This window comes from Sinocyclocheilus rhinocerous, unplaced genomic scaffold, assembly GCF_001515625.1.
Source record: "Sinocyclocheilus rhinocerous isolate Xijiao unplaced genomic scaffold, SAMN03320098_v1.1 scaffold899, whole genome shotgun sequence".
Classification (NCBI taxonomy): Eukaryota; Metazoa; Chordata; class Actinopteri; order Cypriniformes; family Cyprinidae; genus Sinocyclocheilus; species Sinocyclocheilus rhinocerous.
Genome location: NW_015653460.1, coordinates 1,047,402 through 1,061,426, shown reverse-complemented (window position 1 = coordinate 1,061,426; position 14,025 = coordinate 1,047,402). Strand labels below are relative to the sequence as shown.

The 14,025-nt window shown below is 35.6% G+C and overlaps 1 protein-coding gene across 3 annotated transcripts in view; it reads right to left on the bottom strand.

Annotated features, from left to right (window-relative positions):
- The window catches only part of LOC107715804 (6-phosphofructo-2-kinase/fructose-2,6-bisphosphatase 4-like), a 20,359-nt gene extending 10,883 nt beyond the window's left edge, over nt 1–9,476 (bottom strand). For 2 of the 3 annotated variants that reach the window (XM_016522011.1, XM_016522010.1), the window contains exons 1-14: nt 9,339–9,476; nt 8,002–8,151; nt 6,945–7,061; nt 6,746–6,842; nt 6,560–6,626; nt 6,351–6,425; nt 6,214–6,270; nt 6,011–6,132; nt 5,723–5,930; nt 3,735–3,881; nt 3,541–3,645; nt 1,445–1,574; nt 1,239–1,301; nt 1,087–1,151 (exon numbers count right to left, since the gene is read on the bottom strand). In XM_016522011.1, coding sequence (XP_016377497.1) covers nt 1,087–1,151; nt 1,239–1,301; nt 1,445–1,574; nt 3,541–3,645; nt 3,735–3,881; nt 5,723–5,930; nt 6,011–6,132; nt 6,214–6,270; nt 6,351–6,425; nt 6,560–6,626; nt 6,746–6,842; nt 6,945–7,061; nt 8,002–8,151; nt 9,339–9,387 — 1,452 coding nt within the window. In that variant the 5' untranslated portion in view covers nt 9,388–9,476. The remainder of the gene's footprint in view (nt 1–1,086; nt 1,152–1,238; nt 1,302–1,444; nt 1,575–3,540; nt 3,646–3,734; nt 3,882–5,722; nt 5,931–6,010; nt 6,133–6,213; nt 6,271–6,350; nt 6,426–6,559; nt 6,627–6,745; nt 6,843–6,944; nt 7,062–8,001; nt 8,152–9,338) is intronic. The other variant, XM_016522012.1, reaches the window with a different exon arrangement.
- Nucleotides 9,477–14,025: the final 4,549 nt, after the last annotated feature.

Here is a 14,025-nt window from a genome sequence, read left to right as displayed (position 1 = left end):
AGGCTTAGGAGAAAGTGCGGTTGTCACATGAGAAGAAAATTGAACTCTTTGGCATCAACTCGACTTGCTGTGTTTGGAGGGAGAGAAATGCTGACTATGACCCCAAGAACACCATCCCTACAGTCAAGCATGGAGGTGGAAACATTATGCTTTGGGACTGTTTCTCTGCTATGGGTACAGGATGACTTCACCGCATTGAAGGACCGATGGACAGGGCCATGCACCGTAAAATTCTGGATGAGAACCTTCTTCCCTCAGCCAGAACACTGAAGATGGGGTCATGGATGGGTCTTCCAGCAGGACAATTACCAAAAATACCGTCAAGGCAACAAAGGAGTGGCTCAAAAAGAAGCACATTAAGGTCATGGAGTGGCCTAGCCAGTCCCCAGACCTTAATTCTATAGAAAATCTGTGGAGTGAGCTGAAACTTTGAGTTGCCAAGAAACCTTAAGGATTTAGAGAGAATCTTTAAAGAGGAGTGGAACAAAATCCCTCCTGAGATGTGTGCAAACCTGGTGACCAACTACAAGACACGTCCTACCTCTGTGCTTGCCAACAAGAGTTTCTCCACCAAGTTTTGCTTGGGGATCAAATACTTATTTGACTCACTGAAATGCAAATCAATTTATAACCTTTGAACAGTGCTTTATTTTCTGGATTTTTTGCTTGATATTCTCTCTATCCGTTAAAATAAACCTACCATAAAAATTATAGACCCTTCATTTCTTTGTAAGTGGGCAAACTTACAAAATCAGTAGGGGATCAAATAATTATTTTCCCCACTGTATATATGGGTGTGTGTGTATATTCAAATTGTTAATAAAACCTAAATAGTATCTCAGTAATAATAAAATGACATGCTACAGTACATCCTAATAATGCTAGTAGGTAAAATCATCAGTGAACTTTCATGTGACAGCTGAGGCTCAGGAGACCTTAAAGCTTAATCACTTTATTATACAGAAGAGCTCTCAAGCATAACTACAGACTGACTGCACACTTTCCCTTAAAAGAAAACAGGTGGAGAGGCTTTTTAACCACTGAACTGACTGACATGCTCAGTGGCTGTGTGTTTGTGAGTCTTACCGATGGTCTGTCTCTGTGTGTATTCACAGCATCCACGTTCAAACAGACTGACTCCACCTTACAACCTGAAGACTCAGAATGATTCACAATCAAGACCGGAATAGCGTCATTTAAAGAATAATGTCCAGGTTAGTTCAGAAAGGGTGTCTTACCATAGGCCATCGGTGTTAACTTCAATACTGTGTGTAGAGGGCATTTCAGGTAAGGCAGTTCCTCTGCAGGAAATTACAAAACACACCAAACAAGTAGACTTTAGATTAGATTTTAAATGCGTTAATCATCAGTGCACTTCAGTGCAAGTGAACTGTGATTTAAAAAGAGGCAAGCTCTTCATGGGTGGTGTCATGGTGGTTATTACCTGCAGTCTTGTCCAGAAAGTAGGCCAGCAGGCATCTCATGACCGCTTGATGACAGATGACCAGAACGTTCTCCTGCCGCTCTAACTCCATGATCACCGGCTCCAGCCGCTGGACCAAGTCTTCATAAGACTGCGAGGAGAATACTCGATTACAACACTGTTCCATTTGCTATATAATGATCACATCACAAAAGGGGCTGGATAAAATCAGCAGCTGGCATGAAACGTCAAGTGATACTACACTGAATATTTGTACTTTGAAAAGTTCATTTGTCACACAACAGAACTCTTGAAGTGAACTGCAGAAAAGCTAGGAGGTGATTAAAATAGTGAAAATATACAATCATTACACATAAAATATATAATTATAAAAATAGAAACACAGAGAATAAAAATGGAATAAAATAAATGTTGAACTGGAAATGTAAAATGTTGCATTGGCAAAAAAACTGAAATAAAATAAATGCAAAATAAATAGAAATAAAATAAAATAAATGCAAAATAAAGCGGAAGTACTAAATTTACTAAAATTAAGATAAATAGAAACATTATAAAAAAACTAATAAAATGACAAAAGCACATCACAAAGTTATCGTTATTAAATCTTGAACTACAAGTAAAATTAAAACAAAATGTAAAAAAAAAAAGCTAATTCAAAATAGTATTATATATATGTGTGTGTGTGTGTGTGTGTGTGTGTGTTAAGGATATATTTTTACCTACAATTTTACACAATCTGGTACAAGATTCTTAAAATCCAAAAATCAATCTTTCTATTAATCTTTGCATTTTTATCAATGGACATGAGATGATTTTCACAAAATTTTGACCATTATATAAAAAAGCTAATTATATTTAGTGGTTTGAGACCTACTATTAAACAATGTTTTGATATTGCACAGTTGCAATTTTCACATTAGTTTAAATCATATGTTCACAGAAACCTTTCTGGTAGCACATTATTTTACAGTCCTGTTCCGCATGTATACTATGTACTTATTAGGGCTGTGCGATATTGAAGAAAAATGCGATATGCGATAACTCAAATAAATAAAAAAAAACACTGCTTAGTATTTACTCTTTGAATTCAATATGCACTGATTCTTATTTAAGCTACAAAAGTTATTTAGGTAAGAGCAGTGAGTGATTTTCTCTTTGTCTTTTGTTCATGGCCTCAAATATTGCAAGCTGTAGCGATATGCATATTGCGATATGCACATTTGCGATATTTCGATAATTTCAATATATTGCACAGCCCTAGTACTTATCATAGTAATTACAGTGAGAGGTTAATAACTAGGCACTAACCCTGAACCTACACCTAAGCCTAAGCTTAACCCATGTAGTTACCTTATTTTACCCAGTACTTTCTTAGATAAGTACACATACTGTAAAATAAAGGTGCAACCACCTTTCTCATTGATACTGAATCAAAATTGATATAAGAATGATACACAGTCCTAAAACACACACCCTTATGTACAGTACTGGAATAAATGCATGCAAACTTAAACACAAGTCACAAGGACCTTGCACCCAGTCTTTATCTAATATATTGAGAACATTGTGGTCCTTTAATGCTCTCTGAGTAAACAGGTTTGAGATACTGATCTAAATGAGAACTACTTGCTCTGAAGAACAGACGCGCTCACAACCTGACAGATGAGAGGAGCAAATGGAAGTGTGTATGTGCGGGTTGAGGGTAGTGGTGTGTGATGTGCTCGGTCAGAGTAATAACAGCTCGCAAAAACAAGTGAAATAACGTCAATTAGGCCTTTTTGGAACAATGTCAATGCAGCCTAAAAACAGACTTGTTTACTCCATTTCAGAGAATTTAGCTGGTGAGCAATCCTGAGGATAATGGCTAACAGAGAGCCTAGCAATCAGCAACATTTATTTGATGGTTGTTTAATGTGCTCAAGTGTAAGTAAAAGCTGTTTGTTGCCAAAGGGACAAAAAAGAGCAATACAAACACTAAAGGATAAAATATCAATGCTAAAAAACATCTATGCTAAACATAAGACCATTAACCCTTGTGATATCAATTAAAATGAAATGCAACTGTTTGAATGAAAACTGATCTGATGTAAACAGACCTCTCCTTTGGGATAGCGATAACGATATTTGTCCTGGTCTCGTAATGCAAACTCCAGTGGATATCTCTGCTGGATCTCCTCATACATGAGCTCCTCACAAACACCCTAAACACACACAGATTGAAGAGTCAAGTAACACAATATCCCTAAAATAAAGACAAAGCTTGTTTAACGTTCAGAAATAAGAGACTTACGGCATCAATCTCATTGAGAGCTTTCCACTGTTCGTATGGCACTCCCACAGCTTCTGCCGTCTGTATGGTCCTCTTCATCTGACTCGTCCACACCTTCAAATCATGGATATTCTGCGACTGGATAAACTGGCCCAAAGACTTAGCAAACTGAGAGGGACAGTGAAAAAAACAGAGGTTTAAATGATTACCTAACACAAAAGAAACATATATTCTTTGAAAAGGTCTAAGACACCTGATCTAATTAAAACACAGAGAAGCAGGACTTTTTGCTCAAAGTCATTTGTCCAAAACTCATTTTCAACGATACAACTGAGTGGTTAGAGCATTGTGTTAGCAGTGCAAAGGTCGTGGGTTCAATTCCCAGGGAACACACATACTGATAAAAAATTTATAGCCTGAATGCACTGTAAGTCGCTTTGGATAAAAGCGTCTGCTAAATGCATACATTTATTTATTTAAATTTTTTAATTGAACTAAAATCAATAATTTTAACTGCATTTACAAGTGTTTCACTTAGAATTCACCATTCATTTCTGGACCATGGGTATTTGAAGATTAAATTATTATAATATCTAATGTTTATCATTATGTCCATTTTTCTACACTACCATTAAAAGGTTTAAGGCTAATATGATTTGAATGTTTTTGAAAAAAATATATTTTCCTCTTATGCTCACCAATGCTGCCTATATTTAATAAAGATATATTAAAAACAGTAATATTGTGAAATATTATTACCTATTAAAATATCTGTTTTCTATTGGAACATAATTTATTCCTGTGATGGCAAGATATCATTACTACATTCTTCAGTGTCACGTGATCCTTCAGAAATCATTCTAATATGCTGATTTGCTCAAGAAACTTTTTCTTTTTTTATTATCAATGTTGAAAACAGTTGTGCTGCTTAATATTTTTGTGGAAACCATGATGCATTTTTTTTTTCAGAATTCTTTGATGAACATATAGTTTAAATGAACAGCATTTATTTGACAAAAAATATTTTCTAACATTATAAATGTTTTTACTGACATTTTTGATTAATTTAACCACTTACTGTGCGCCCCTATTTTTGAGCATTTTCTGAAAAACGACATACCCAAATAAAAATGTCTGTAGCTCTTGAACCCTATGGTCTATATTTATAAATCTGGTATTGTTTGAATAGTGGAACACTTCACTATTTTTGAAAATAGGCTAATTTTCCAACTCCCCTAGAGTTAAACAGTTGAGTTTTGCTGTTTTCGAATCAATTCAACCGATCTCCCGGTCTGGCGGTAGCACTTTTAGCTGCAGCTTAGCATAGATCATTGAATCTGATTAGACCATTAGCATCTCGCTCAAAAATGACCAAAGAGTTTTGATATTTTTCCTATTTAAAACTTGACTCTTCTGTAGTTACATCGTGTACTAAGACCGACGGAAAGTGAAAAGTTGCGATTTTCTAGGCCGATATGGCTAGGAACTATACTCTCATTCCGGCGTAATAATCAAGGAACTTTGCTGCCATACCATGGGTGCAGCAGGCGCAATGATATTACGCAGCGCCTGAAATAGTCCTCAGCACGCTCCCTGTGCAAGCAGGTGGTCACGTTGGTTATGTTGACGGAAGTTAGCCTATTTAGTTAGCCTAAGCTGCAGCTAAAAGTGCTACCGCCAGACCCCGAGATCGGCTGAATGGATTCGAAAACGGTAAAACTCAACTGTTTAACTCTAGGGGAGCTGGAAAATGAGCCTATTTTCAAAAATAGTGGAGTGATCCTTTAATGAGTCCTTGCTGAAAAGTAATAAAAAATTAAAATGACTCCAAACTTTTAAACAGTTGTATATAATAGCATTAGAATCTTATTATGATACAATAATATTTTTCTGTCCTGATTTAATTAGTTTTACATGTTATTTCAAGACTGTCAAGCCTCAAGCCATTTTTGTGCTTGTTAGTTACACTAAAAATTATCAGTCAATGCAAACAGGCCTATACAGCTTACCTCCTTTCCCCTAGCCGAGAGCCCTGAATCTCCACCGATACGACCTTTGATGTTCAGATCACTCTCTCCATGCCGGCACAAGTAGATGGAGCGGGGCGTGATGTGGATATTCATAAGGTAGTACACTATTCGGCTCTGTATGTGGTCCTGGACCCGGTTCACCAGGTACCGCCGCCCCACATCAATGATCTTAATAAACGAAAGGTCCCTGAACACACCAACAAAAAAAAACAGTGTGAAATTCATAGATTCATAGTTTGGATTCAGCAGCACCGAAATGGCATTTACCTGTCCAGTTCCTCATCCAGTGGCTGATAAGAGTTCTCATAACATTTAATCCTCTTCATAAAGTCTGCGACGGCCTCTTCTGTGTTACAGTGTGTGTAGTCTGGACTGCCCAACTTCACTTGCTGAACACCAAGACCACCAATTTAGACAAAAAACAATGGAAGATAAAGGTTTTGAAGATGTTCTGCAGTTCTGAGACTTACCACAATGTTCTCGGCAATAACATCCGGGTCTTCACACACAGATTCCACAAAGAAAGCCTGAGGGGTGTGAAAAGAGTGTTTTAAAAGAGCAAACAAATGAGAAACACAGCATAGATGAATGATCCCATATCCAGCACCTTGAAACCATTCTGCTCTGCAAATCTGAGGATCGTCTCCCTCCTTTCTCTTGTTGTGTTTGTGGCATCAAAAACCTAAAGATTGTAAAGCAAAATGGGTACATGCATACAAAAAGGAACTGTTACATTGCAACTGAAGTACTTGAGCACAGTATTTTTACCCATATTCTATATTCTATACACATTGTGTTCAAATGATGTTTTCTTACCGCCACCTGGCCACCTTCGTCTGTGAGGAACTGCCGTACATCATTGAGAGCTGCCAATGCACACTGCCTAGAAGAGACAAAAAAAATCACATGAGCTTCTAAGCATTCTTAGCATTTTTTTTTTTTAAACTAGCAGTTTCATTTCACATTCTGAATGGTTGCCGCTGATAAAAATCAATGTCTTACTTCCTGATTTTAAGCCCCTCTTCATTGTCTGGCCGAAAGAACTCAAAGGATTTGTAGATCTTCACACATTCACGTCTGTACTGCCCAACGTTAAACTCTGCAAAGTTAAAACACCAAGACAAGCCAATTTCTGGATGAGCAAAACATCTGTAACAACAAACTCATGGCCAGCATTTCAAGTCACAAATATGCATTTTACCTTTTGTTGGAACATCAATCCAGTTGAGGTAGCGTGTCAGTTTCTTGGAGATGTAGGTCTTTCCTCTGGCTGGTAGACCAACAGTTACTATAAGTGTGGGGCAGTTGGTCATGCATACTGAAAGACAAAAAAACAGCAGCTCATAAAAAACTAAGCAGAGATGTTTAACAATAATATTCTTCCTATATACTGCAGGTGAACTGTCGATCATCACACCATATGCTGTAAAGAACTGAAATGTTTTAATCTATGTGCAGTTAAGGTGACCTTTTTATTGCTTTAATAAAATCTGTGAGTTGTCACTGTAGAGCATAAGTCATTTCGGTATCTCCTCATCAAACTGCATATTATCATATCAACGTCCACATAGTCCTGCAATTTAAAATGGGTGAAAATTATATGTTGTTTCTGATCTGTACACAAAAATACTCTAATATTTAAATTAGTACAGCTTTTTTAGAGGTAAAACATTTCTTTAACAAATCAAGAACAGAGCAATTTTACAAAAGCAATATTTAGCTGTTGAAATATTTTAGAGACAGCATAACTGATAATGTAGAGATGAAAAATTTATTTTTATTATAGAAATTTCCATGAATAACTTTGACTGGCTTAGAAAACATAATTTTAAAATTCCCTTATATTTCCAGGTTTTCCATAATCATGGGAACACTTAATATAGATGAAATAATGGCACTGTAAATATTTTATATATTCAAGTATATATTTTTTATTATTAATATTATACTATATTTATAGTTTATTTTAATATGCACATACTAGTGCACAATTGAAATTGTTATTACTGAACGCTATATAGGCTACAAATATAAATATAACTCGTAATCATCCATTTTAATTTATGAAATTGTCTATTTGACATGTTTGATTAAACAAAATTAAATGCAATCAAACAAAACGCTTCTAGAATTATTTAAGTCCAGCTCAAACCATCGTTAAATTGTATCGCCATATAAGCATTGCATCAGAAAGCCTCTTTAACACGCATCTGACTCCAGCATCAGTGTCCGGTTCTCATCCTTTCATCCATACTCACCCTTCCTTTGACTAATGTGTCTGTCTGGAAGGCCGTTAGTGGAGGATGGCACCCATATTTTCTTTAAAGGATTCTGTGTGAGCTCTCGGGTTAGACTGTTACCGCTTTGCTCCGTGCTGTCCTTTGTTGCATTCATTTTATCCGTCGTCTCTACACACAAGCGTTCATAACCATCAGTGAGCACTAAAGACGGCGCTGAACAATAACTGGTAGAGAACAACACTACCGTAACAGCAGCGGGAAATGCGCACCTACTACACTTTACCGTAATGCGTGGTGTATTTTTACATAGTGATTGATTAACATAGACAAATACACGGTGATTAGGACATACATAATAATCCAAAAATAAGTGTTTAAGTGGCTTGGTCTATACAACAGTCTAAATTTTATAACTTATATAATATTTCAAACATAACTGGTGAAAAGTTTTTTTTTTTATGTCATTTGTCGCGTGGTGTCTGTTACTTTAGATGAACTAATCATAGTCGTTTAAGGTTGCTGCATCTCCAAAGTATTTTCATTTGTTTGTAAGTTTTTTTATTATTATTATTAAAGTTAAATTAAATTATTATAAGTGAACAAATGTCTCCAGTAAGACGAAAAAATCGTCCTGAGCAGAGGTTGTATGAATTCTTGGCTTACTTTATACAAACTATTAAAGATTTTACATGTGTACCAAAACCTGAAGGATGATATTAGTATAATTACAGTATAATAAAAGGCATTTCGCTTCCTAAAAAAGTATAAACTATCAAGCAGACGACAGAAAACATGTAGAAGCCTGTGTAAAACAGGTTTTTCCAGCAATGAAGAAATGCCCAAGAAATTGATGCATCACATGAGATACAGCAGGTTTTCTCGATTGTTCTAAAACAGCGCTTGTCCGAGCGCCCCCGTGTGGTACTGGACATTTATATTACCGGTATTCTTTTTGTATAGTCCAGGGGTGCCCAAACTCAGTCCTGGCGTCCGTTTTTGAAGCTCAAAAGTGGGCGGAGGCGGCCGTCGCCATCTTGGCAGCGCGTCACCGCGCGTCACTCCCGGATAATCGAAAATAGGCAAAGAGGGGGGAGCTGGCTGCTGAAACCACGCCCACCGAGCTCGACGGTGGTAACAGCAGCGGCAAGCCACCTGTCACTCAAGTGGCCACGCCCTTAATTATGCAGAATTTTAAGGCTTAATATAATTTAAACGGATGAGTTATAAAAAAATTCACCCCCCTCACAGTTGTCATGAAGGGCACAATACGTGACAGTCTTGTTTACTTCTTCCTTCTCGCGCACACAATACCAGCTGCTTCCGCCAGAGAACAGCCATAACCTCATGCTCCTTACCCCTCTTATCCAGATTCTGCGTGTTTTTGGACCGGCCGGCGCCCCTCATTGTCCTCGTTTTGTGTGTTGGTGCTTTATTTTGATGCTCGAGCCTTGAGGTATAAAGGAGGAGAAGTATGTGAAAACACAAGCGCACACGCCCACTGATTGACAGCTGGCGCAGCCAATCGCTGCGAGGCAGTGGCGAGGGGACACACCCACCTATCATTAGAAGGAATCGAGAAAGTTTGTGTTGATACTGTTGCGCAGTGTTATGCAATGCTTTATATGTTACACAGGAATGTGTCACAGTGTAATCAATGATTACACTCGAGTCTTTGTTTGCAAGTTTAAAGAAAATGGATGGGATTTTTGAACACGCCCAAAAACGATTTAATCTTTAACAGTATTTTATGTTTTTTTTAATATAAATTTTTTTTCTAGTATACATAATATACTATGAATAAACTATATATAATAATAATTTATAATATATAGCCTATAATAGTTTATTTTATTAAGTATTATGTAGTATTTTTGGTGAAACTAAAAAAATATAATCTGGAATTACAATAGTATGTTTTGGAGCAAAACGATATGTTAAAAGTACGTAAAAATTTATTTTGTGGAAAAGAAAAGTCTTTAATAGAAAATAGGAAAAAAGTAATCTAAAATGAAAGTATTGTGATGTTTAAACTATATATAATAATAATTTATAATATATAGCCTATAATAGTTTATTTTATTAAGTATTATGTAGTATTTTTGGTGAAACTAAAAAAATATAATCTGGAATTACAATAGTATGTTTTGGAGCAAAACGATATGTTAAAGTACGTAAAAATGTATTTTGTGGAAAAGAAAAGTCTTTAATAGAAAATAGGAAAAAGGTAATCTAAACTGAAAGTATAATATGTGATTTTTATATTTAATGTTCTTTTTTTATTTTTCATTAATTGCATATATATATGATATTTGGTGAAGCTAAAAAAATACATAATCTGGAATTTCAAAAGTATGTTTTCTATCACTATATATGTGGGGGAACGAAAATTCTTTAATAGAAAATATATAATCTAAAATTAAAGTATAATAGCTGCTTTTTTATTTATTATTTATTCATTTTTTCATATATACAAAGATATATGTATGTATATCTTATATACGCCCTTATTCTAGGACTTATATGAAAGTACTTTATATAAAAGTACAATCTTTATATGAAAGTTTTGCCTTCTTAAAAAAACGTATATCAAAGTGTCATGTGTTATAGCTATGGGTATTTGAAGATTTCATTAAGAAAATAAAATTCACATGCTTTAAAAAAGAATTTCACCTTTTAAATGTGGAGAATCTAATTTAATAAGGCCTACATGGCAGACTAAGGTAGGAGAGGTGTTTTAAATGCCCGCTGTCTCTCAGGACACTTATATGAAAGTACTTTATATAAAAGTACAATCTTTATATGAAAGTTTTGCCTTCTTAAAAAAATGTATATCAAAGTGTCACTTGACTTGCAGTCATTGTCAGTCAGTGTTTTTGTTGCTTGTTCAGTCACTAGACTGAGACTTTCTGGTAAACTGTAAAAAAGGCAAAAGTGTGACGTTAGTCACGGTTACGCTCCGACTGGATATAAAAGTACAATCTTTATATGAAAGTTTTGCCTTCTTAAAAAAACGTATATCAAAGTGTCATGTGTTATAGCTATGGGTATTTGAAGATTTCATTAAGAAAATAAAATTCACATGCTTTAAAAAAGAATTTCACCTTTTAAATGTGGAGAATCTAATTTAATAAGGCCTACATGGCAGACTAAGGTAGGAGAGGTGTTTTAAATGCCCGCTGTCTCTCAGGACGTCTCGGCTACATTAGGAACATCTTGACCTGCTGGATGCTGCAGTGCTTTCGCATTCAAAAACATATTTAGCCTGTTCAGTGGAACATGTGGCTCACGTACCGTAGTAAAGCATCAGTAAAGCATCAGTCAGACAGAGCTGTGGACACAGGCCAAGTCAGGACACAGGTCACACGGGTCTCATAATAACTATACGGCAAATGTCAATAAATAAACACTTGACTTGCAGTCATTGTCAGTCAGTGTTTTTGTTGCTTGTTCAGTCACTAGACTGAGACTTTCTGGTAAGCTGTAAAAAAGGCAAAAGTGTAACGTTAGTCACGGTTACGCTCCGACTGGAACAAAGCAGGGCATGAAATTGTGATGAGGGCATGAAATTAAGAAGGGTCCTTAGGAACAGGATGTAAATGTGATCTGGTGCACGCAAACACACACACACACACACACACACACACACGTCAAAATAAGCTTGTGATCTCTCCATCAGACAGTGCACTGTTTTTACATTTACAATAACAATAGCACAAATTGTCGAAAAAGTTGGGCTGTCTGACAAAAACATTTACAGTGTCACAGAGGAAAAATGGTCTAACAGATGAAAGTTAAGAGGTTGGAGGAGGCTGAAAATAAATGCACAACTTGTGACAACAGGCCCTGACCTTTACGTGTCTGTCCGGAACATTCTTCATAAAGGCCAGAGTGATTAGTGACCCTGCCTTGCCAGTCTTACCTCTATTCCGAGCTCGAGCTAAACACGCTCAAAGCTCTGTTGTAAACAAATACTCTTCATACCATAATATATAAGAAATTAAATACAGTCAAAAAACATCGGTCCTATGCATATTTACAGTACACTGGTCTAAATATCACATTGTTAATTTGTGTTTTTATGCAAAACAAAGAGATTCAGGAATTTTAGTGCAATAACTCTTCGATTATAGGTGAGTTTTACTTGTGGCATTGTAGATCTGTTGAAGTTGCTCCATAATGGAGAAGTATGTGAAAACACAAGCGCACACACCCACTGATTGACAGGTGGCGCAGCCAATCGCTGCGAGGCAGCGGCGAGGGGACACACCCACCTATCATTAGAAAGAAATTTGTGAAAGTTTGTGTTGATACTGTTGCGCAGCGTTATGCAATGCTTTATATGTTACACAGGAATGTGTCACAGTGTAATCGATGATTTCACTCGAGTCTTTGTTTGCAAGTTTAAAGAAAATGGATGGGATTTTTGAACACGCCCAAAAACGATTTAATCTTTAACAGTATTTTATGTTTTTTTAATATAAATTTTTTTTCTAGTATACATAATATACTATGAATAAACTATATATAATAATAATTTATAATATATAGCCTATAATAGTTTATTTTATTAAGTATTATGTAGTATTTTTGGTGAAACTAAAAAAATATAATCTGGAATTACAATAGTATGTTTTGGAGCAAAACGATATGTTAAAGTACGTAAAAATGTATTTTGTGGAAAAGAAAAGTCTTTAATAGAAAATAGGAAAAAGGTAATCTAAACTGAAAGTATAATATGTGATTTTTATATTTAATGTTCTTTTTTTATTTTTCATTAATTGCATATATATATGATTTTTGGTGAAACTAAAAAAATACATAATCTGGAATTTCAAAAGTATGTTTTCTTTAATAGAAAATATATAATCTAAAATTAAAGTATAATAGCTGCTTTTTTATTTATTATTTATTCATTTTTTCATATATACAAAGATATATGTATGTATATCTTATATACGCCCTTATTCTAGGACTTATATGAAAGTACTTTATATAAAAGTACAATCTTTATATGAAAGTTTTGCCTTCTTAAAAAAATGTATATCAAAGTGTCACTTGACTTGCAGTCATTGTCAGTCAGTGTTTTTGTTGCTTGTTCAGTCACTAGACTGAGACTTTCTGGTAAGCTGTAAAAAAGGCAAAAGTGTAACGTTAGTCACGGTTACGCTCCGACTGGAACAAAGCAGGGGTGGAAATTGTGATGAGGGCATGAAATTAAGAAGGGTCCTGAGGAACAGGATGTAAATGTGATCTGGTGCACGCAAACACACACACACACACACACACACACACGTCAACATAAGCTTGTGATCTCTCCATCAGACAGTGCACTGTTTTTACATTTACAATAACAATAGCACAAATTGTCAAAAAAGTTGGGCTGTCTGACAAAACATTTACAGTGTCACAGAGGAAAAACGGTCTAACAGATGAAAGTTAAGAGGTTGGAGGAGGCTGAAAATAAATGCACAACTTGTGACAACAGGCCCTGACCTTTACGTGTCTGTCCGGAACATTCTTCATAAAGGCCAGGGTGATTAGTGACCCGAAAATGACCTGTAGAGGTCAGCTTTTTAGCTACTTATGCAGATGTTCAGGTTCAGGGAGTGACTCACTGCACCAAAAAGCACCATATTTCGCAATACAAGGAATATTGTGAAATATTTCCAGTACAGACACACAATTCGTCTGAATATGTATTTACATTTTTTTATTTGCAATAAAAAGGGCCAATAACAAAAGCCCAAACATCAACCAATTAAAGTAGTAGTTCACCAAAAAAATTAAAATTTCCTGACAATTTACTCACTCTCAAACCATCCAAGATGTAGATCAGTTTAAAAACGTCTTAATGATGGATTTGTTTCTTACAAACATGCAGCTTTTCACTTCACAAGATGTTAATTGATGGACTGGAGTCATGTGGATTATTGTGATGTTTTTATCAGCTGTTTGGACTCTCATTCTGACGGCACCCATTCACTGCAGAGGATCCATCGGTGAGCAAGTGATGTAATACTACATTTCTCCAAATCTACATCT